Source organism: Vipera berus (assembly GCF_964194415.1).
Source record: "Vipera berus genome assembly, chromosome: 6".
In the NCBI taxonomy this organism is placed as follows: domain Eukaryota; kingdom Metazoa; phylum Chordata; class Lepidosauria; order Squamata; family Viperidae; genus Vipera; species Vipera berus.
Window position 1 is genome coordinate 78,599,604 of NC_138208.1, and position 25,370 is coordinate 78,624,973.

General features: G+C 40.1%; 1 protein-coding gene across 3 annotated transcripts; it reads right to left on the reverse strand.

The window, feature by feature from the left end:
- AKR1B1 (aldo-keto reductase family 1 member B) lies at positions 1 to 23,717 on the reverse strand. 3 transcript variants are annotated; one of them, XM_081331445.1, is made up of 10 exons: positions 23,499 to 23,717; positions 15,072 to 15,239; positions 14,084 to 14,200; positions 11,309 to 11,386; positions 9,697 to 9,819; positions 7,653 to 7,759; positions 5,645 to 5,726; positions 4,143 to 4,226; positions 1,399 to 1,481; positions 1 to 491 (listed from the first exon to the last, which is right to left on the reverse strand). In XM_081331445.1, exons 1-10 carry the CDS (start codon positions 23,562 to 23,564, stop codon positions 449 to 451), a joined length of 951 nt encoding a protein of 316 aa, XP_081187571.1. In that variant the 5' UTR covers positions 23,565 to 23,717; the 3' UTR covers positions 1 to 448. The 3 variants fall into 3 exon arrangements, with proteins under 3 accessions (XP_081187571.1, XP_081187573.1, XP_081187572.1); XM_081331447.1 differs by lacking the exon at positions 23,499 to 23,717 and adding an exon at positions 20,300 to 20,537; XM_081331446.1 differs by lacking the exon at positions 23,499 to 23,717 and adding an exon at positions 15,984 to 16,252.
- Positions 23,718 to 25,370: the final 1,653 nt, after the last annotated feature.

Here is a 25,370-nt window from a genome sequence, read left to right on the forward strand (position 1 = left end):
AACCAAACAATTTTATTAAACACAAAACACACTCCAAATTCTTGAATGAGAATTCCACATAGAGTAACTACAAAAACATACAACTCCACCAAAGCTTTAATGCCCCTAGTCTGGAGACAAAGAAAGAGTTAAGTGTAATGCAAGCATACACACAAATCATTAAACTCCCCCCCCCAAATGTTAAAAAGATATTCTGCTTTTTCAAATAGGAGACATTAATCTGAAATGATTTCAGAAGAAATATAAGACAAATTAAACTATGGCTCATTTTTCTAAAGCTCCAGCCACTTATGATCTCGCCAGAGAAATATATGTTCATAAAAATAACCACATCATATTCAATTTAGGCAGAAAAAAGTTTATTGCATGGAGAGGCTGATCCAAAAAAGAAATGCCAACATAATCAATGCCAACAGTCCACTGTGTACTCCCGTGTTTTGCGGGATTTTTAGTATTCAATGCTGAAAGGATAGTCCTTGTGATTGATACACCTGAAGAGAGAAAGAATCAAACATTGGGATTAAATGGCACTTAAGTCTGTCTTGCCAAAGCAAGAATTGCATGCTAATGTCCTAAACTTGCTATTTCAAAAGTCCTTGATAGCATCTAGCACAAACCTGCACAAATTGTGATCCTCAGACAAATGTAGCTCTAGCACACATAAGAGTCTCTTTATTTGGTGTGTTTTTTATCTTTTTTCCTCATCGTTAAAACTGGCTGGATTAATATCAAACATGATAAATCCATATTTTAACTGTGGCAAAACGATCTCTGTTGCAAATGCATGCTGTTTGCCAAGTGCCCAAATTTTGATCAAGCGACTGTGGGGATACTGAGATGGTTGTTAAGTGTGATGACCAGTTTTTAAGTCATTTTTTTTCAGTGCTGTTTAACTCTACATGGCCACTAAACAAGTGGCTGTAGGTCTAAGACTACCTGTAAACATATCCATTCCACCTGCTGATTTTTTTAAAAAATTCCATTTATATCCCGCCCTTCTCCGAAGACTCAGGGCGGCTTACAAGCTTAGCAGTAGCCTTCATTTTATGTATATGCCTGCTTATTACGGCTTTCACACCCCCCCCAAGCAGCATTATTACAAAGTCAGCTTAATTGCCCCCAACAATCTGGGTCCTCATTTTACCTACCTGGGAAGGATGGAAGGCTGAGTCAACCTTGAGCCTGGTGGGATGCGAACCTGCACTAATTGCAGGCAGCTGGTGTTACTTAAGGAGGCATTAGCCCACTGCTCCACCAAGGCTCTTGCTGAATAAGTAAGAAATCAGTTGGTTTATGCACAATAAAATCATTTTACAGGCTGTTGCCCAAGAAAGCATCATAGCTCTAGTTAGAACTGAATTGGACAACACTCCAAAAATTTCTCCAAATCATACTTACGAGGTCATTGCACAAACTCTCCAGTTCCTGTTGAAACTGAGGATGGTTTCCATCTCCTGTTTAGACAACTCAAAGTCAAATACCTGGCAGACAGGAAAAAAAAACGATAAGAAATTCTAAGAACTCCAAAAATCATTCTGTTGAATGACAAGCTTGAGTAACCTTTAACCATGGATGCCATATACCAATAATGGAGAACCTTTTAGAGACCAAGTGCCCAAACTGCAACCCAAAACCCACTTATGTATCGTTGGGTGCCGGGTGGGCATGGCCCATTGGGTAGGCGTGGCTGCGGTGGTAACAGCAGACTGGGTGGGACTAAAAAGCTCAATCAATCAATTCCAACTTTGCAAGATCTTTTTTTCCCCCACGATAAGTTGAAATTGATTGAACCTTTTTTTTTTTGCACACAGCGGCGGAGACCTAAAGCGAAAAGGTTTTATAAAACCCAGCTGAAGGCCTAGGACTGGGGCGATGGCATGCATGCCCACAGAGGGCTCTGCGTGCCATAGGTTCACCACCACGGCCATATACTATATATCTTCAGCTCCAGCTTTTACGATTCCCAGTTAGTACAAAGAATTATTGTCCAAAACGTCTGCAAGTCTAAGGAAGTACTCCTGTTTTTTCATTATATTGATTTTCCTCCATTGCTAAATACATTACTGTTCAACGCCATACAGTGCCTGGTTTTGCTGCCTGCAGAAATATTTCAGCGGCACACATTTGTATCGGTCTACGTCAGTCGTCCTCTGCTTGAAGCAGTTAGATTAATTAATTTAATTAATTGAGAATGCTTCTCAATTTTCTAACAAAAACAAACAGGCTAAGAAAAATAAGGATGACATTAAACACACTCCCAGCACTTGCAAAGTTAAGTTTATATAGTTGGTCTGGGTAAAAATTTGGCAACTCTGTTAAAAATTCATAGTAGATTCCATTTATATTATTTGACCTGAGCAAGCAGAATATATTGTTTTTTTGATACTGATCTGAAAGCCACAGCATAATTAGAAAAAAATTATACATTTGCCAGTTACTGCTCAAGTTGGTGTTTTTTCTTCCTCCAAAATGGTAATTTATAATATAACCCTACTTTTTTCTCTGTGTTCATGTATAACTGTCATCAGCCAGGGTAAACGTTTCACAAAACAGATCTTTTTTTAGTGGAAATTGAGGTCCCAAGATTGATGATGCCCCGAGGGCTACAAAAATGTGGCTGGAATGGCCGTAAGTGGCCCACAGTTCGGCTATTTGGCTCACATTAGATCACATAGACCAGTGTTGGCAACTTTTAAGACCTGGGAACTTCAACTCCCAGAATTCCCCACTGGCTGTTGAAGTCCACAGATCTTAAATTGATAGGTGAGACAAACAGTCCAGAAGAAAGGTAAAGGAGAAATGAGTGCAATTAACCTCTGTATTAGCTGGTTTCAATCAAGCCCTACAATGCCAATAATTGAGTGCACATGTAATTGTGTTGTTGTTTTTTTTGCTGATCACTAGGTACCTCCATGCAGATAACTCTTTGCCTAACAGCCTACCTTATCTTCAGTAAGAAATGCAACAGTTGGCAGATATACAAAGAGGGCCAATGCAATTATAAGAAGCTATAGCTGGGTTGGGAAACGTCTGCCTGTTCAGACATGTTGTCTGTAACTCCAATCCGTCCCAGCCAACATAGCTAACGATCAAGAAAAATAGGAACTGTATAAAATAACATTAGGAGGGTTCAAGAATCTTATAATTCATCCAAAGCCACCTTTCAGCAATATCCATCATCCCACAATTGGGGCAAGCTGTTTCAATCTTGGGAATGAAAGGAGTGTCTTCAAATTAAATCTTATTAATATTTCCTCACTCTTGGTCAACTCATGAAGACAAGCCAACTTCAGAAGAGGAAAGCAAAGAGTAATTATATTCATATGATGCACTAAACCATTAATCTAATAATAATACACATTATGGCTTAGGGTGAAACCAGCCAGCCTTTATAAAATTGTTCATCTCAGTTTTCTGAGTCTTGCTCTCTCCAGTTTCTGCTATCTAAATCCTATTAAACTGAAGAAGTCAGAAGAGAAAACAAAACAACACAAAGTATGTGCTCTTCCATCTGTTTGAAGAATCTAAAACAATTACTGTATATAAAACTTGGAATTCTTTCAATGAACAGAGAACTCTTCATTTTATGGATAACACACAGCCAGGATGCTGTAGTGGTTAAGGTATTATTTATCAAATTTACACTGCAATTCATCTCACTGTTGAGTGACTCATAAAACAGTGAAATAAAACAATTAGAAGGTTAAAACAAGGAAGCCCAAGTTCTAATAATCTCTTAGGTAAGGAAGCAAGTCAGGTGCTTGCTGCATATTGTTTTAATTAAACCACAAAAGACACCCACAACCATCCTTACTTAGTAGGAAGTATAATGGCAAATAATCATTTTTTTTGTCTAAAGCAGCATCATATTTATATCATACCATATCACCATTGTGATTTGGAGTCAGTCACTGAGAAGTCAAAAAATATCCAACTACCAACCCAAACAACACCAACTGATCTGGGTTGCTGCTAATAATAATAGTAATAATAATAATAAACAACTGCCTATCCCAAATCTTTGGGAAGCACTTGATAGGTTGATAAAAATGCCAAATCCAGTCTAAACATCTTGCTGACTGTGACCAACCACAATGTGCTATGTAGGAATCAATTAATACAGAAGTGGGTATTATTTTTACCTTGAAGTTTTCTTCAATCCGTGATGGAGTGATGGACTTGGGGATCACAATTGTATTTCTTTGGATATGAAACCGGATCAGAACCTGAGAGCCAAGATTAGGCCAAACCAAGGATTACTGATCAGAAAAATATATCTTATTCCCACTCAACTCATATATGTATATTAACATGCTGACATATAAACCCTTCCAAGAACTCACACATACCCCCCCAAGCAAAATGGACCATTCTTTTCTGCATTATTTATTTTATTTATTTATTTAATTAGATTTCTATACCGCCCTATTCCCGAAGGACTCAGGGCGGTTTACAGGGCAGCATAAAATACAATATAAAAGATAATATAAAATTAAAATAAATTAAATTAATTAAGCCCAACAATTAAAACAATATTTAAAAAGCTAAAACCCCTTCAGTCCAGGCCTGATAAATCGAAAAGCCAGGTTTTCAGGTCCCGGCAAAATGAACGCAGATCGGGGGTGGTCTGGAGTTCCACAGGTAAATCATTCCAAAGGGCAGGCATGCCCACAGAGAATGCCCTCCCTCTGGGGATCACCTGCCGGCACTCCCTAACTGGCGGCACCCTAAGGAGGGCCTCTCTATGGGAGCGCACAGGACGATGGGAAGTTGATGCTGGCAGTAGGTGCTCCCTAAGATAATCCGGACCCATGCCATGTAGCGCTTTATAGGTCATCACCAGCACCTTGAATCTCACCCGGAGGGCAACTGGAAGCCAATGCAGCTCGCGGAGAAGAGGCGTTACACAGGAGTATCGGGAGACTCCCATCACAACTCGCGCGGCTGCATTCTGCACTAGCTGAAGCCTCCGAGTGGTCCTCAAGGGCAGCCCCATGTAGAGCGCGTTGCAGTAGTCTAACCGAGAGGTCACGAGCGCATGAGTGACTGTGCGTAGGGCATCTCGGTCCAGATAGGGCCGCAACTGGCGCACCAGGCGAACTGGGCAAAAGCCCCCCTGGTCACGGCACCTATGTGGTCTTCTAAACTGAGCCGTGAATCCAGGAGGATGCCCAAGTTGCGAGCCCTATCAACGGGGGGTAACACCTCACCCCCCCTAGTTAACGATGGACAAAACTGGTTCTCCCGAGATGCCGGTATGCACGGCCACTCAGTCTTGGCGGGATTGAGTCGAAGCCTGTTCCTCCCCATCCAAACCCGGACCGCCTCCAGATTTGGTATCTTGGTTAGTACTGTCTACCTAGGAGTTATATGTTGCTCCTTAGAGCAGTGGCCCCCAACCTTTTGAGCACCAGGGACCGGTTCTATGAAGTGAGGTTTTTCCACTGATCGGAGGGGGTGTGGGTTTGCATGCTGCCTGCATCCCATGGGTGGGGCTTCGCTTGTTTGCATGGCCCAGTTTTTGGCATGCTGTGGCCAAGTGCCAGTTCATGAACCGGGGTTGGGGACCTCTGTGTTAGAGAATCTGCCTCTCCAATAGCCATCTGATGTATGAGATTTCCTGCTTAACTGCACACATACACACCTGAGCTGCTGTTTTATTGTGTTTAGCTGCAATCTCTTTAATTTTTGGATCATCCAGGAGTGAAGGGTCTTCAGGCTTGGCCCTAGCATTAAAAGAAATCAAGGGTAGCAAATAATTAACAACACTGAGAAACTCTCAGGGGTTGACACAAAGAAGGGGGAGTCAAGCTATTCTCCAAAGTGCCTGAAGGCAGGACAAGAAGCAACAGATAGAAACTAATCAAGGAGAGAAACAACCTGGAACTAAGGAGAAACTTCTTGACTGTTAGAACAATTAACCAGTAGAACAACCTGCCTCCAGAAGCAGTGAATGCTCCAAGACTGGAAGTTTTTAAGAAGAGACTGAACAGCCATTTGTCTGAAATGGTATAGGGTTTCCTGTCTGAGCAGGGGGTTGGACTAGATCACCTCCAAGGTCCTTTCCAACTCTTTTTTATTATTATTATTATTATTATTATTATTATTATTATTATTATTATTATTATTATTATAATATAGGCAAATTTAATAAAAGTATGGCTATCTAGCTGCAAAGTTAACTAGCTAGAAAGGAAAATGACACATCACTACAATATCTTGTAGCTTTTTCCCAAATCAGCTTTTCTTCCTAATGTATGATTTTATCCTCTACAAATGGCAAAAAAAGAAGAGAAATTCTTCTCTTTAGTGCAGGGATTTGATAATGAGATGATAATCATATGGCTTAACATCTCATTAGCCCTGAATGCATCTGGTGATCTTTGGAGGGCTTTCTCACTCACACACATAATATTTAGGTGAATAATTTATAAAACACATTGGGTAAATTCCTATAACAGGCTAAGTAAACTAAATAAGCTGCCTAGAGTAGCCCACTGGAAAAACAGGCAGCAAATAAATGTAACAAAACAAATCAAGAAATTCTTATGGCCCCATGTGTTCTGTATAAATCCAGTCTACGGGGGATTCACCCAGCCCATTAAATTATAGTTTCCTCAGGTTTAAACTAGGTTTACACAATAAACACACTCTTAAAGTGATCTTAGGCATCACATATTGTATGAATCCCAATTTCCTAATCTTTTCTCTCTGCATCAAATCTGTCACTCCCTTACATGTTTCTGTAATTTAACTACTGCTGCTTCTGTTATTCACTGTTATATTACATTATGAATGGTAATAATCACCGTAATTATTTTTGTAATGTATCCGTGTTCCTCTTACTAATCACAATTTTTGTTGAGAAAGTAACAAATGATTAAACTCAATCTGTGGATAGCTAGTTGCACTATAACTGGCAAAAATATGTCTCCTAACACTCAGGTTTTCAGAAGTAGACGAACTGGGGAGAATCCATTGTCTTCCATCTGTTAAACTGTGTGCCCATCATCTCTTTTTGCAATTGTGATGGGTGGGAATGTTTGGCCTCAATCCAGAAATATCCTAAGAACCATTTCTCTGTCTTGCTTTATCATTTGGGATTAGCCCAGTCACTTTGAGCCAGAAAATGTATGCTGCGGACCCCGATAACCAAGAAATTTCGGCTGGCAGAGAGCTTTTTCTACCGTGGCTCCCACCCTTTGGAATATCATGCCCCTCGAGGTGAGATCTGCCCCTGCCCTCTTGGCCTTCCGAAAGGGCCTGAAAAACTGGTTTGGTGCCCTGATGTAGGCATCTCAGTCTGGAGGTGGTTTACTAGATTAGAAGATGCCACTTCCACCCTGTTCACCTATTTGTCCCTTTAATCTCTTGTTAATCTTTAATGTTTTAATTTGAATGCTGGATGTTTTTAGTGCACCTGTCGTTTTACATTGTAAGCTGCCGAGAATGGCTGGATAGGGAGGTGGGTGGCAAATAAACGGAATACATAAAATAAAATAAATTTCAAGGCATGCATTCGCTCTTGAGTCATTTCCATTTCTCATTTATGCATTCCAACATGCGGTTAATGATTAGCAGATCAGATTTCAAGGACTCTCAGCTCCAGCAGCTTTTGCTCAGCGCAGGAATAAAAGACCAAACGTTCTCACCAGGGCCTATCAGGAGAGCCAAGGGGACTATAGGCTGTGACGGAGATCCCTTTGGACTGACAGTACTCAATCAGCTTTTCCTGAGTTAGGTATGGGTGGCATTCAACCTATAATATATACAAAAATGGATGTCAGTCTATGTTTATTATTACCCCAAAACAGGCTGAAATTCAAAATGTTTCCCATCAAAAAAAAAATTACCATCTGCATTTGGGTCAAGTTCAACTGTAGACACAACCAGCTTCTTTTTCCAGTTTCAAACACTTGGTTTCTTCAGAAAACATGATAGATTTCCTTTTTTAAAGCTACATTGCTCTACGTTAGATTTCCCTAAATAATTGCATTCACACTGCAACCCTTACTTAACGGTTAGCAGGATTTTCATTATTGCATTATTGCATTATTGCTGCTTAAGAAAAATTAACAGGTAGCCCAATGCTTTCCCTTAAAAAACCCCCAACTTTATTTGTTGGGCTGGCAATTCTACCATGTTATACCATGATTTATTTAATTTACAGCTCAGCAGGCTGTGTGACATCAACCATGACTTGTTTATTCAATAAATAATGATTAAATGTCAGGTTAATGTGATGCTGTATGAAATTATCCTCTAGCCAAGAGAAATTCCACAATCATATTAACAGCAACTATGGGACAGATTTTTGTGTCACAAGAGAAAAAATAAATTTGGAAATGCTAACACAAAAGTCAAAAGAATATGTAACTTGACTGATAAAAATGTTATTCGTGCACTTTCACTGAGGCTCTGAAAAAAGCAATTGTTCTTGCAGTCTTCATGTGTTGAGTTCTCCACTTGCTTGCAAGTGTATAAAAAGGATACTGTACGGTATAGGGTTACAGAGCTGAAGGTTTAATTCTATTTCTGGCTGAAATGCTTATTAAAGAGACACTGTTGAAACTTCTCAAAAAATCTTTGTTCTGAATTCTGATTACTAATCAGGAGCTGCTGACTGAATGGATTTGCAAAATATTTTGTTTTAGAAACATCTAGAAATTCAAAATGTATTTGCAAAAAAGACATAGAAGTTGTTGCACAAATAGAATCCAACAGAACAGACAAACTATATTTAGAATGTAATTTTACTCTAAAGCATCCTTCTCTGTCATCCAATACTTTTCGGAATATAGACTGTAGAAATGCAAAAAGGCAACTGTTACAGTTTCTAATCAATTTGAATTTATTTATTTATTTTATTACATTTATATACCGCCCTTTTCCTGAGGACTCAGGGCGGTTTACAGGGAATTAAAAATCAAACATTGTTATTGCATATTTATAATTCAGTTTGATTTTCAATAGATTATGATGTTGTGCCTTCAAACTGGTTTCGATTCCTAATGTTCACAAAGATATTTTTAATGCAGACTACCATAAGCATCTTGCACTTCTCCAGAGATTCTCTTCTTCCAGTGATTGACTTATTGAGCTGTAAACAGAACTTCTAGTAAAATATCTAATTCCAGTGTTTGTAAGATGGTGTGTTTTTCTAATTCTGTACAAACTAGTAGCTTTAATTTTTTACAAGTTCAATTGTAATGAACAAATAAACCTTGCAATTAGTATGTATCATGTTAATTTCAATTTACAATTTCAATCAAAAAGCCTGCTGTGAAATTCAAATTAGAATCACAAATATTTTTAAAATGTTGAGATCAGCTGTCAGAATGATGGAATAAAGGGGGGGGAGGTGTAACAAAACTGTACATTTAGACATTTCCTTTAATCCCTGATATCTGTGCAATGAACATTGTTTTGTGGGGCCTTTGGTGCTCTCTGAGCTTGATGGTTTCCTTGCAGACGTTTCATTACCAAACTAGGTAACATCACCTGATGACGATGATCTGATGATGTTACCTAGTTTGGTGATGAAATGTCTGCAAGAAAACCATCAAGCTCAGAGAGCCCCAAGGACCCCTCAGTTCAACCCTGAGCTACAAATATTCTATCGGTACATTGTTTTTATCCTTCTCTCTTTTTATAAATAATTCTTTATAATCCCCAAACCACTTCCTATGAATTTACCTGGTTATTTGCAGGTTTGTATTTCAATTTGGGCTTCTTCAAGATTCTCTCAATCTGTTCATGGTTGAAGTTGGAAACACCAATTGCCTTCACCAGTCCAACATCTACTAGTTCCTCCATTGCCTAATGACATAACAAAAGGCCAAATATGAGATAAAGCAGTTGCGTATATGAACACAAAAATCTGCCTGGCATTAGTCTTTTTTTAGGAGTTCCCAAGACCAATAAGAGAAGAACCATTATTTAAAAAGGTTTGTGTTGAGAAACATCACTTGGTGCGACCTTTCTAAAATTCTACCACTTCACAACATACAAACCTCTGAACACATCAGGCTGAGAGAGGGAGCCGATGATTATTTTCAGTCTTTTTGTATAATAATAATAAATGGAATATTGTAGCATGTGAGAGAGAGGTGATATTTTCCAAGGCCCTCTCTTAGAGACCCTGGGTCACACATTGCTATAAGGGTAGGCAACCTTGACTCTTTTATGATTCATGGACTTCAACTCCCAGAATTCCTGAGCCAACATGGTTGCCTAACTATAGGCCATGATTTGTTCTGTAAGTCAAATCTGGTTTTCATACAACTTAAGTTGAAACTAAACCACATTTTGTCTTAGTACAATGTATGTCCCAATCATAGAGATTGGCCACAAGAGAGTTTCAGAGGGGGAAGATAAGCAATTCAATTTCTGAAGTTAGAAGATTGGGCTACAACTCTGCCAGCAGTTAAGAGTATAAATACTGTATAAATACCCACTAGGTCAGGGATAGACAACCTTGGCTCTTTTATGACTCGTGGACTTCAACTCCCAGAATTCCTGAGCCAGCATGGCTCAGTAAGAAAAACTCTTCATTTCTCCTCAGCATGGCTGGCTCAGGAATTCTGGGAGTTGAAGTCCACGAGTCATAAAAGAGCCAAGGTTGCCTACCCGTGCACTAGGTGAATAGGTCAGCCAATTCCAGTAATGATATCCTATTTGTTATTTGGATATGCTTCAAACAGTCCTAGAAAGGAAAGTGTGCAGCTAACAGAAATTCAATTGTACATATGTGACTTTTCAGGATGCTTTTTTCTCTCAAAAATCAGTTGTAAGATATACCTTTATTGATTTATACTTTGCATATTCATGTGCTTGGTGCATTTCACATTGAAATAAATTGAAAATTAGTTTATAGTAACATCAAACATTCCTGAATAAAGAACTATTATGCAAACCATGTTTAATATATAAATGCATGTACAATTCCAGCAATTTTGTTTTCTCTGAGTTCTTTTGCTTACCCTAAATAGGAGAAAGAACAGTGAGATTCATCTCCTTTTGAAAGTTTGCTACAGGCAAGATAAAGGAAAAGAGCTGAGTCTGTATTTCTAACCAAAATATTTTGCATTTTTGGTAAATATCCTCAAAAAACCAGGAGGGACCCATAATTAAGCGTCTTATTAAAATAAATCACAAATAAAAAAATCTCCAGGACATAAAATTTAGGTCATAATTTCAACAAATGCAAATTTATAATATTTGCAGTGTAAAAGTGCAATGTATATAATATCTATTTACAAACCACTGCATACAGGGAAGAAACTTCCTTAGTTAAAATTGTACATACCTCCCATGTGTCTAAAATATTTGTGTTACTGGGTATCATCATGCCTTTATCATCCACAGGAAACAGATCATCTCCTGCCTGTCAATACATAGCAAGATCCCAAGTCAGTTTTCTTCTAAATAGGTGACACTGCCTTAGTCAGAAAGCATGCATTTTACAAACAAATACAAAAAAAATATTTTTGGAGGTTTGTATTTTAGCTTTTTGAATAAAAAATAAAAAGTATTTTAAAAAAAACCAAGCAGTGGAACTTTCCTAATGGTGCTATTCAGTATGCAGAACTAGGCAATGCTGAAAGATTTGTGTGTCAGGCATAAAGGATCACTTGCAATTCAAAAGGATTTATTGCTCAGCCTATGCACAAGAAACTAATCAACTAATGGTCAATACTAAATTGGTGCTATGTAAGAATTTACAGAATTCTGGGGGACTGGACTTGGATCATGTGTGACAATGTAACGACTCCAGACTAATTACTCATTTAACTCTGCCCCTTCGCTCTGCTTCTTCTCCTACATCATGTCCCTGATCAGCTGAAGGACTAAACACATCATCAGCCAAGAGTGGTGACATCAAAGTAAACATCATTTCTTTTTTTTTTGAAGATCATGGGAAACTGCTTCCATTTGCCTGATCAAAAATCCTTCACCCTTCCAAAAAAAATGGCCTGAAACTACACCATTGGATCTCAGCAATTAAATATCTGAATTTAAGGTCCTTTGAGAGGTCTAGGTGAGTACTGTTCCCCAGAAGTTTCCTGCTCCTATTTTAGGAAAAGTCAGAAAGAGGCCATTGTTAAGGGCCTCAGTATCAAGGAACTATAGGTGGCCCACAAACTGCTCAACTTGTCCTCGTTTAATAACTTCAATTGGAACTGGCAAGTCATGTGACTATGATAGGCTTATAACATTATTTCCCATTTGGTTGTTAAGCAAGACATCACATGACTGTGACTTGCAATTTTACCTCCCCTTCTCCATTAACTCTTCTTGTGCTAGCTGGGAAGCACAAATAGTGATTGTGTAACTCCGTGTTGGTCATAATTGTGTGCCTGTTGGAACTGTCCAAATAGTGATCACGTTATGTGGGACACTGCAATGGCTGTAAATGTAAGGATTATGGCAACCTAGAATGAGAAGGAAAATGGCTGCAGCCATACCACTATTTTATTTTTTCAGTGTTGTAACTTTGAGTGATTGCTAAATGAAGTAGTTGGTAAGCAAGGCCCAGGTGTAATAGGATGTGCTTGGTTCTGAATTTGGGAAGATGCCTTAAAAAAAATCAAAGCAATATCCGGTTAATTAAAATAATGATTTGCTAAATTCATGGCAGTAATTTTTCATAGTTTTACCTTGAGATAGTGGAGGCTAAACACGGAGCGTACAGATTGTAAAACAGATATTATAATTATGCTCCCCAAGTAAGAGCACATTCCTTTCCCAAACTAAAAACTGGACTTTCTTACATTAATACGAAACTACTCAGCCAATTACTTAAATAAATTAAAAATGGACTTGAAAATATAAAAAGTCTAGAGAGAACATCAGCAAAAGGTTTTAGAAGGCAGATTCCATACACAGTACAGATTCCATAGTGCTACTGGCACCCCAAAATAAAAATATATAATAGTTAACACCATCACTCCTTACTAGCTTTTGAATATTTCACCCTGAAGTTCTCAAAACAGATGTTAAAATCATTTTAATTTTTCTAATAATTAAAAAATTGGTTTGTGGCTGTGTAGATGCTACCTAGGTGTTTTATTTTGCTAGCCCCAGGTTTATACCACCATCCTTCAACTGTAATCACTCAAAGACTGCAGGGTTAACTGTGTTCTAGTCTCCATTAAAATCAGGATCCTTAAAAGCTTGGTTTTCTAAATAGTGAGTGCCAAATTTATGGCCAGAATTAAATCACAGGAACAAGAAACCTGTTCAAGCACAGATTCACTCAAACAATAGAAAAATCCACCCCACAAAAAGTCTTTGATCAGAGCTGATATTGAAAATCTAGGGAGAGGAGTTGCTCGGACATTACCCCTGAATTGTATCTGAAGAGGGATGAGAGAGAAGAAAGGAGAGGAGAGGGTAGAGGAGGGGGGGGAAGGAAGTAGGAAGGTTGGAGGGAAAGAGGAGGAGAAGTGGGGAGAAATGGGAGGGGAGCGGTGAAGGAAAGAGGAGAGGAGAGGAAGAAGAGGGAAGTGGGAAAGAAAGAGAAGAAAGGGAGAAAGAAGGTAGAGAACAGGGAAGAGAGAGAAGGAGTGTAGATACAGTGAAAGGGGAAATGGACGAGCAACACCAAAATTTACGTGTATGTATTTATGCATTACAGTATATTTGTTGATATCTATGGGGGAGAGTTGGGAAAAAATAAATTAAAATATTTTTTTTTAAAAAAAGAGCTGCTTGTGGGAGCTGGGCTCCTCTACCCCCCCCCCCCCAAATGCCGTACTTGCCTTTTCTAATTACACTTTTACATACTCAGCCTTCTTCACATCCACTCATCTGAATGCGTGGGAATGGAAATACTTAAGGTTGGATTCTCATTGCATGTTCCCCCTTCAGCTTTCTAATGCCAATCAGATAGCAATGGGGAAAGCGTGGGATGGAACATCAATGATCTTCTTGTGGACCTCCTGTTCCCAGTTACGACTGACCACGAGAAAAGCTGAACAGCTACAGAATTCTAGGAACTGTAATCTAAACGTACTGAAAGGATGGGGAAGCCCCCAGTACTTGTGTATCAGTTTTTCTCCTAGGATCCTTACATCCGTACCTTACATCCTAGAGGCCAGTGGATAAGGTAGAGGTCAAGGTAGTTCAACTTCAAAGCCTTCAGAGTTGCCTGACAAGCATTCTTGACCAAAGCCTTCTCATGGAAGGTGCACCAAAGCTGAAAGAAAAACGCCATGTGGAAAGGTTAGTTCCTGTGTTCCCTGAACTACATATATGGCTGTCAATGTGTCCATAACAACTCCCTTGGATTATAAGGAATTATTTAAAAAATCAAGACTAGATCTTGTATAAGAAACATGAAACATCTGGAGGGTGGAAAGTAACTTTCAAGAAGAAGACCAACTTCCTAAATTACCAGTCCGTTCTTCAAATCAAGAACAGACTGGATAGGGGCACTAAATTTAAAGTCAATTCCAAAAGGATGCTGCAGTTGCTGCCACAATCCACATTACAAAAAACTGGCCTTGAAAGTAGCTCAACAATTGTGACCAGTACAAAAGAAGACAAACAAGGTTATCACCTTGATGAATGGAAAATTTCTTAAGTGTGATTTATACAACTATTTGTAATTTTTATTTTATTTATCTCTTTGCAACCGAAATTTATTATTTTTACAAATAGCTCAAGATGGCGAATGTATCCGACCCATCTTCCTCCTCCTATTTTCCCCACAACAACCCTGCGAGGTGAGTTGGGCTGAGAGAAAATGACTGTCCCAAAGTCACCCAGCTAGCTTTCATGGCTAAGTCAAAACTAGAACTCCTGGTCTCCCACTTTCTAGAGGACATTCTATTGTGGATATACTAGTTCTAATTTTGCACTCTTTTATGTACGGTAATCTCATCTCTGGAACTAATCAGCATGATTGACATAAATGATTTTTTCTATCTATAACAGTTATTTATTTAATTTGTGTGCTGCTGAATCTTCCTAAACTCCAGGGAGATTACAAATATTGTTGCAGGCTATTTAAAAACATTCAGAATTAAGGGTTTTTTTCTTCTTCCTTAAGATGTAAATATACATACCTTGCTGACAATAAAAAGATCCTCACGCTTTACAGTCCCAGCCTGCAATGCATCTTGAATACCATTGCCAACTTCTTCTTCATTCTGGTACACGTAGGCACAGTCTATATGGCGATAGCCTACATCAATGGCCTTCTTCACAGCATCTTTTACTTTTCCTGGTGGAGACTGGACAACAGAAGAATCCTAGTCAAGAATCCTATTTAGCTAATTTGTCACACAGCAAGCATCTTACCTATAAAAAGTAAGATGATCTTAGTTTAATATTTAACCACAGTTGGTTTGTTTTGGGCAAGGTCCAAAAATGGTATAATATACAAGACTTAGGATGGCAATCTTTAGTCTGCATGGCTAAGCCATAAACAAAATCATTTTACATTTTGCTGCTGGGAAAAGCTACAAAACTGCAAGTTAAGGAGAAGTGGGTGGAGGGGCACAGTAGCTAAGTCCTTGATTGGACCCTCTTTGCTTTTAAACTGGCAGAGGCTGCTGGGAAAAGCTACAAAACTGCAAGTTAAGGAGAAGTGGGTGGAGGGGCACAGTAGCAGCCCGTGGGCCTAATGGCGCGCGAATCATATAACGAAATAAAAAATAGTGGTGGTATATTCAGGGCAAGTGCGTCTGAGATTCCTTTCATCTCAGCATGTCTGGCTTAGTTCAGTGCAACACTTGTTTTGCAGCTGTCTTTCGCAGCACTCTTTTCAAACTCGGAAACTGTCCTATATGTACACATATGTGATTCTAGATAATGCATTCAGCTTGTCAGGGTCTAACAGGCTGACAAAGATATGCAAAAACAGACATCAACCATGCCTGCTGTCAATTTGGAAAAGAAAGTTTATTAAGAATAGAAAGTACTTTATACTTAACCATGGCTAATAAAGACCATGGTACAAAATAGGGTTTCCTAACCTTTCTAACCATGGTTTCCCATCTTGATTTGCAGCCAATATTTAATCACAGTTTGTACAATGCGGTGTCTAGGCATATCTCTAGGCAAGGAAAAAGAAAACTGTCACATCTACATAGGCCAGCTTTGCAAGCTTCATTAGTAAGAAAGTATATTATAAACATGAGTGCCAACGAACATGTTCACTGCAGTTATCTTGAGGGGTGCTTTCAAAGAAATACAGAGTGAAAAGGAGTGCTGTATTTTAGTTCTTGATGCTTATACTATCTTGGATGGGAGAGCTGTAAACACTTAACCGCTCCACAAGGAATGACTGTCATTTCCAAGTCCCACTTGTGATATAATTTATTTGCAATTTTTGACAGAAATACTGATGCAATTTAATACTCTGCCACAGCAAACTTAGGAAGAGAGCAGAAAAAAAAGGTAAGCATCAAGGATCCTGGAACTCCTTACGTGTTAGTCTTGTTTTTTGGGGATAATGGGAAATGTAATCCAATAAATGTATTAGTTTTTAATTTTTTTTAATCCCACTTTATTTTTATAAATAACTCAAGGTGGTGAACATACCTAACACTTCTTCCTCCTCCTATTTTACCCACAACCACCACCCTGTGAGATGAACTGGGCTAAGAGTGACTGCCCCAATGAAATAACAAATACCAATACTAAAATGATTCAGAATATTGGAAGTTCAATATGTATATGCCAACTTAACATCGAAGGCAGTAGTAGATCAAAATATGAACATCTCTCCAAACTACTACTTGAAAACTATATCGATTTGGCTGTGATCCAGGAAACACGCACTGAGAATGAACAGCAGCTTAAAAGCAGAGGAAGAATACCCGGATATGATGTCTTAGGCGCTATTTTTCATCAAACTTATGGTCTGATAACATACGTGTGTTGAAAGCGCATATATATTGGAAACAAGCAGTGAGGATAACATCTACACTATCACAATTAAGATTGGAGACACCCAAGTTATGAACATCTATAAGCCCCCTACTATCTCTTGGCCTAAAACAGTTCTTCCAAGGATTCCACACCCGGGCATCTATATAGGAGATTTCAATAGCCACCACACTCAATGGAGATATATGCTTAATGATACTAACGGCGAGACCCTCTGTGAATGGGCAGAGTAGAACAACCTATACCTAGTTTTTGATGCTAAAGTTCGAGGTGCTTTTAAATCAGCTGCATGGAAGAAAGAGTATAACCCTGACTTATGTTTTGTTACACAAGATAAAACCAAACCTGTACCTGCCTCTTGGCAAGTGCTACCAACCTTCCCCCATAGCCAACATAGACCTATTATCATTAAGACAGGAATAAAGATACCTATTATCAGATCTATACCCTGACCAAGGTGGACCCTGAAGATGGCCAACTGGGAAAAGTTTACGATGGACCTTGAGAACACAATAGGACGTATCCCGGCAGTTAGTAAAAGCTACTATCGCTTTGTCGGAGCAATTATGTCAAAAAATCCATCCCATGTGGCTTCCGCAAGGAATATATCCCAGGATGGAATGAAACCTGCGAAAACCTATACCAAAAACATCTAGATAAAGGTGATGCTGAGATAGCCGATGAACTTCTTCATAACCTTGACCTGGCGCGTAGGCAGAAATGGGAGCAAACTACATCTGGATTAGACTTTAAACACTCAAGCAGGAAGGCATGGAGCCTACTGAAAAAATTGGGAGGAGACCAACCAGCTCAACGCAAACAAGAGGTTACTCCAGATCAAGTAGCAACTCGAATTGTCAACTTAACTAGAGTACCCCATGATAAGAAACATACTAAATTAGTGAAAAGAGAACTAAAGCACTTAAAAACTTCGTGCTCGCCTAGCCAGGAATATGCTCGACCCTTCCAAGTGGCTGAAATAGATACTGCCCTGAAGAATGTCAAAGCTGGAAAATCTCCTGGTTTTGATGGAGTAATGCCTGAATTTATCATCCACTCTGGGCCTCGCACAAGAGAATGGCTGGCAAAATTCTACACAGATATCCTAACTTCCAGTAAGCTCCCTCCAGAATTTAAGAGAACCAAGGTAATCGGCATATTAAAACCTGGAAAAGAAAGCAACAAGCCAGAAAACTATCGCCCCATTGCTCTGTTAAGTGTTTGTTATAAACTACTTGAAAGGTTGATACTTAACAGAATTGGACAGAAAATTAACGAACACATACCGATTGAACAGGCTGGGTTTAGATCTTATCGGAGCTGTGCCGATCAAGTCCTTAGTCTTACTAGCCACATTGAAAGCAGCTATCAGAATAAATTGAAAACATCTGTTGTATTTGTGGATCTCACAGCAGCATACAATACAGTGTGGAGGGATGGTCTATTAAGCAAATTCCTCCACGCTGTCCCTTGTAGGACCATGGGCCGCCTAATAAATAACATGCTCTCAGCAAGGACCTTTCAAGTCATCATGGGCGATAAAATTAGTAAGCAAAGACATCTGAATAATGGACTCCCTCAGGGCTCTGTATTGGCCCCATCCTTATTCAACTTATATATTTCCGATATACCGGCATCTCTGTTGAACCAGTTTTGTCCATCATTAACTATGGGGGGTGAGGTGTTACCCCCCGGTTGATAGGGCTCGCAACTTGGGCGTCCTCCTGGACTCACAGCTCAGTTTGGAAGATCATATAGGAGCCGTGACCACGGGGGCTTTTGCCCAGATCCGCCTGGTGCGCCAGTTGCGGCCCTATCTGGACCGAGATGCCCTACGTACAGTCACTTATGCGCTCGTGACCTCCCGGTTAGACTACTGCAATGCTCTCTACATGGGGCTGCCCTTGAGGACCACTCGGAGGCTTCAGCTGGTGCAGAACGCAGCTGCGCGAGTTGTGATGGGAGTCTCCCGATACTCCCGTGTAACACCTCTCCTCCACGAGCTGCATTGGCTTCTGGTTGCCCTCCGGGTGAGATTCAAGGTGCTGGTGATGACCTATAAAGCCCTAAATGGCATGGGCCCGTATTATCTTAGGGAGCACCTGCTGCCAGCATCAATTTCCCATCGTCCTGTGTGCTCCCACAGGGAGGGCCTCCTTAGGGTGCTGCCAGTCAGTGAGTGCTGGCGGGTGATCCCCAGGGGAAGGGCGTTCTCTGTGGGTGCGCCTGCCCTATGGAATGATCTGCCTGTGGATCTCCGGACTGCCCCCAACCTTCGTTCGTTTCGCCGGGACCTAAAAACCTGGTTATTTGATTTATCTAGCCTGGACTGAGGGGTTTTAAATTTTTTAACTTTTGGGGCTATTAATTATTTAATTTTATTTTAACTCTATTTTAACTTATATTGTTTTTTAACTTTGCCCTGTAAACTGCCCTGAGCCCTTCGGAAATAGGGCAGTATATAAAAGCAATTAAATAAATAAATAAATACCACCCACGCTATCAACAAAGTTCTCTTACGCTGATGACTTGGCATTAGCATATAGCCACAAGGACATCGAAGTTACAGAAGGTGTACTTACAGCCAACCTTACAACTCTGAGCACATACTTCTACCAATGGAGGTTAATCCCAAGCGTAAGTAAGACAGTCACATCATGTTTCCACCTTAATAATAAACTGGCAAAAAGAGAACTCAATGTATACCTAAATAACAAATTGCTCCCATATGAGGCAACTCCAAAATATCTGGGGGTCACCTAAGACCTGTCTTTTAAAAAACATATTCAGAATTTGGCTGCCAAGGTTAACAGCAGAAACAACATTCTGCAAAAACTAATATAAGATACCCAGGAGATTTTAAGGACTTCCTCTGCGTAACAACGGCAGCTACTGACTGGATCTCCAAACTCGACATTAAACTCTGAAATGTTATTTGTTTTCCTCTTAGGTTTTATAATTGCTTTTTTAAAAAAATAATTGTTTTAACTGTTCTAACTTGTAAATATGAAGTGCTTTTAATTCTGTGTGTGACCAGCCATACGCTAAATAAATAAATAAATAACCCACAACCACCACCCTGTGAGATGAACTGGGCTAAGAATGACTGGCCCAAGGCCACTCAGCTTATTTTCATGCCTAAAGTGGGATTAGAACTCAGTTTCCTGATTTCTAGACTGGTGCCTTTACCACTAGACCAAACTGGCTCTTTTATTTGTACATATATTTATTAGTTATTAGCTAACACAGTATTTCTCAACCCTGGCAACTTCCACATGTGTGGACTCAAGGCTATTTCTTGACAGGATGAAGGATTTGATTGTGCAGATGGGAACAATTTGTCTCCCAACCCCTATTCTGACCTTCAAAGAAAAGAAAAACACCCTCAAATAATGCTTACTTTGATGTCACCACCCTTTTGCTGATGATGTGCATGATCCTTCAGCTGATCAGTTCTTTGCGAATGTACTGTTCTGGTTGGGCTGCTGTGATATCAGTTTGATGTCCCTGGATTGATTCTGCGTTGCTCATTTAGACATTGGTGATAGTGGGAGGTACAAAAGGGCCAGGTTCAATAGCACGCAGCTTGTTCCCAATTAATTAGGATGACAGGATTTGATTCACCTCTCTGTGCAAATTAAGCCACTGATGAAACATAGTGCGCTAATAATACCTTCAGGGTTTCTCAACTGTGGCAACTTTTCGATGTGTTCAGTATGCTGGGGAATTGTACAATATAGAAGTTGTACCCCAAAATACTCACGAGGATACTATACTGCTTATCCTTAAAGCAGAATTTGTTTGTTTTCAGGATATTATTTACACTAAGGATTTATTTCATCACGTAGGAAGATGCTGACATACTTGCCCAAGCCTGAGAATACTGGTGATCCCTTGTGGTGCTATCTATCTATCTATCATCTATCTATCTATCTATCTATCTATCTATCTATCTATCTATCTATCTATCTATCTATCTAATCTATCTAATCTATCTATCCTATCTATCTATCTATCCTTCCTATCTATCTATCTATCCTTCCTATCTATCCTTCCTATCTATCCTTCCTATCTATCCTTCCTATCTATCCTTCCTATCTATCCTTCCTATCTATCTATCTATCTATCTATCTATCTATCTATCTATCTATCTATCATCTATCTATCTATCTATAAAGCAGCCAAGCAGAATTTTAATAGCCTGGGCAAACCAGTGTGCAGCTGATATTCCAGAATCCTGATTGCCACTCTGTATACGTACAGCTGGCACTTCCAATGAAAACTGAAAGCAAAATATATAGTTATCTTAATTAGGTCTTCATGTACCCTAAAAGTTTTTCAAGTGATGCACTGGTAGTTCTCTTGTAAAGACAACAAAATGTCAAGGACAATAAAGTAAATTATCTGAGGCATCAGAGGATTTCTGGAACAAATTCTTCTGCTCCTAAGGGCAAATAGTGCATATTTGATTTAGGTAGCAAGGTTCTTGCAAAGATAAAATTACAGGCTGCTGTTTTATTACAAAAATAGAATTAACAGAAGAAAACTTTGTTTGGAACAGATGATTTCTATAGCAAAAACTCCTGCTGAAATGACTCTGTCACTGCTAATTATTGAAAGTAATTTGACCAATGCTATTAACACTCTCTTTGCATGATGGTTTGAGATTACAGATAGTCCTTGATTCATGACCACAATTGGGACCAGAACTTCCATTGCTAAGCCATGTGGTCATTAAGTGAGTTGTACCTAATTTTACTACTTTTGCCACAGTCGTTAAGTGAATCCTGCTCTTCCACTGACTTTGTAAGAAGCTCTCTGGGGAAGTCACAAATGGTAATTACATGATCCCGGGACACTGCAAGTGTGAGAAATACATGCCAATTGCCAAGCACTCAAATTTTGATCACATGACAGTGGGCTGTTGCAACAGTCATAAGTGCAAGGACCAGTCATAAGTCACCTTTTTCAGCAGTATTGTAACTTCAAACAGTTCTTAAATGAATGGTCATAAATTGTATATAGAAGGGCCATCCAAGAAAAATGAAAGGCCCACTGTCTTCAAAGCATTCACCTGAAGGAACATCTGTACTGCCTAGATGAGGTCAGAAACCTGCTGCATGGGCAAGCAAGGAATAAACAGCACAAATGATTTAGAGCACTTTTATTCAACCTTGGTAACTTTTCAGATGCATGGATTTCAATTCCCAGAATTCCCTAGCCAGGTACCATCGTTTTGGGTACATAAATAGAGGAAGGGCACTCCAATGGAAGCTTCTAATGCAAAAATGCATTAAAAAATGGGGATATTCCATTAAATACTTTCTTAATTATAGTAAAAAGAGCCTTTAAATCCTGCAACAGTTGTATTTAGCCATAGAAACAGATCTCAGTTGTATTGTCTTTTTAAAATCCCATAAGTCAATTAAGGAACTGGATTGACAAGTATTTATTTTCAGAAAAGCACTAAATGATGTTAACCAGATTAATTTATGAATAAATTATGCATCAGTTAAATATGAAGGGCCTCCTATTGGGACAAAAAAAATAGATATACATCAGTAAAGCAATTTACTAGTACTGCTTCTCTTCATACCAGTTTAAGGGTGCAAAGATGGAAGCAGGGAGAAAAATATTCTTACTATTTTGATTTTAGGCACTTGACCTTATCCTGCTCAAAAGAACTTACTACCAACAAAGTAAGAATATCTCCCAACAGAAGAAGCCTCTCACATTCTGGACTTTAATTCTGTGAAAAAATGTAAGTGGTAAGAGAAAAATGCTGGCTCCCAAAGGAAGCAACTATATATATTGCAGGAATGAGCAATCAAGCCCTCACATAGTACCAAACTACAATTCCCAGCATCCTTAGTCATTAGCCACGTTAGCTCAGACTCCTGAGAGACTTCAGCATCGAAAGGGGAAGCCGGTACCCCAAATAGTGCGAGCAAAGCAGTTTCTCTAGACCCGGGGTAGGCAACCTCGGCTCTTTTATGACTCGTGGACTTCAACTCCCAGAATTCCTGAGTCAGCTATGCTGACTCAGGAATTCTGGGAGTTGAAGTCCACGAGTCATAAAAGAGCCGAGGTTGCCTACCCCTGCTCTAGACAACCGTTAGGAAATCCGAAGCCTAACGAACTTTAATCCATTTTATTTAATTTCCGTCTTAGTGTCAAGTGTCTCCGTCCCTCTTCCGAGAAAATGGAAGAGGGAGTCTGAAATTTTTATTTCGACATCGGGGATTAAAGAGAGGCCTCCTCCAGATGCAGAACGGATATTAGCTAACCGCCGCTTGCATCTGGGACAGCGAGGAACCTGCAAAACGTAGGGGGGAAAACAAACCAGCAATTTAATCGCAAGCCTGCAAGACACGTGGCTTGTTTGCAAGCTTGCCATTTGGTTTTCGGCATCTGCAAAAAGCAAAAGGAAAGCCCACCCACCCACCTTACTCCCCCCACCCGCCTACTCCCCCAAATCCTCCGCTTTGTTCACCCTTGGAGCAAAAGCCCGCCAACGAAAACGGGAAGGAAATGAATGGAAAGACCTCAACCGATGGCCATCCAGATGGGCAAAAGGCCTCCGGGTTGCGAATGCTTACCTTCCACGTGCCCAATCCCAAAATGGGCATCTTTGCTTTCGTGTACAGCTCCACGTACTTGGCCATGGCAGCCTCCCCGCTAAGCCCAAACCCAATGAGTGCGGAGAAAGACCCAGGCAAAGCACGACAGGGACTAGTCGCTTTTATACACGCCGGACCCGCCTCGCGAGGCGGGCGCGCCGGGGCGTGAAAAAAGGAGGCGTTTTTCCAAAGCTGGCTCTTTAATGCCTCCTAGGGCGGTTATCCGCTGCCAGATTTTATCTAGCGGAAGGGTGAGCGCAGGCAGATAGGCAAGCAGCCAGGGAATGATGGGCAGAGATTTATGCGAGGCGGCATAAATGGCATTTATGGACATTTATAGTGTGCCTCCCAGCTTTTGAAAGACTTCGGTCCTGATGCACTGATACCTGGTTTGAAAATGAAACGTCTGCAAGAAAACAACCTTCCTGGGTACCAAGGACCCCCCCCCCGCTTTACTACAGAGCTAAGGGACTACGATGCTCTGAACCACAAAGTCCCTTTACTTTTTTTTTTTAGCTTCGCGCCGGGGATTATGCGAAATGGTTGCGACCGTTGAGGAAAATGGATGAATTTCCAGAAAACCTAGTTTTGTTGTTGTTAGTTGCGAAGTCGTGTCCGACCCATCGCGACCCTATGGACAATGTTCCTCCAGGCCTTCCTGTCCTCTACCATCTTCTGGAGTCCATCTAAGCTCACGCCTACTGCTTCAGTGACTCCATCCAGCCACCTCATTCTCTGCCGTCCCTTTCTTCTATTGCCCTCAATCTTTCCCAGCATTAGGCTCTTCTCCAGTGAGTCCTTCCTTCTCATTAGGTGGCCATCTGGCCCTCTCAATTCCTGGCAAATAGATGGGGAAGAAATGGAGGTAGTGACAGATTTTATTTTCCTGGGCTCCAAGATCACTGCAGATGGGGACTGTAGCCAAGAAATTAAAAGACGCTTGCTCCTTGGGAGGAAAGCCATGGCAAATCTAGACAGCACACTAAAAAGCAGAGACATCACCCTGCCAACAAAAGTGCGTATAGTCAAGGCCATGGTCTTCCCAGTTGCAATGTATGGCAGTGAAAGCTGGACCATAAGAAAGGCTGAGCGCCAAAGAATTGAAGCCTTTGAACTATGGTGCTGGAGAAGACTCCTGCGAGTTCCTTGGACTGCAAGGCGATCAAACCGGTCAGTCCTAGAGGAGATCAACCCTGATTGCTCTTTAGAAGGCCAGATCCTGAAGCTAAAACTCAAAACCTAGTTTACGCACGGCATATCCACTGCAGCCTCCGCTTCACAGGTTTTCTAGTCAGAAGTGGAGCGCTGTTGGAGCAAAGGAAGTTTTTTCTTTCTTTTAAACTTTGTTTTATTTATTCAATTTATTTAATCACCCATCTCATATAAGGGATTTGGGGCAGTTCACAAAATCAACCCGTTTCAGATTAGAAACTGATATTTTAGGGGCGGACAGGCTTTCTTACACAATATGGCTGTGACCCAGATTTGAACAGTCCTCGACTTATGAGCATAACTGAGCTCAAAATTTCTGTTGCTAAACAAGGCATTTGTTACCGGCTGCATCCCCTTTTGTGACTGAATCTTGATCGCATGACCATAGGGATGCTGCAGTGGTCATTGTAAGTATGAAAACTGGTCATGTCATTTCTTTCAGTGTTGTAACTTTGAACAGTCACTAAATGAATGGTTGCAAGTCCGAGGAGTGCCTGTAGTGTAGCTAAAATTGTGGTTGGATACTGGGGTCATCTGAACTCTGGCTACAAGGGTGTTGATCCATGGTTTTACATATATGGGATATAAAAGCATAGCCAGGAAGTCATTGTCCATAGTATAGGTCAGCAATGGCAAACC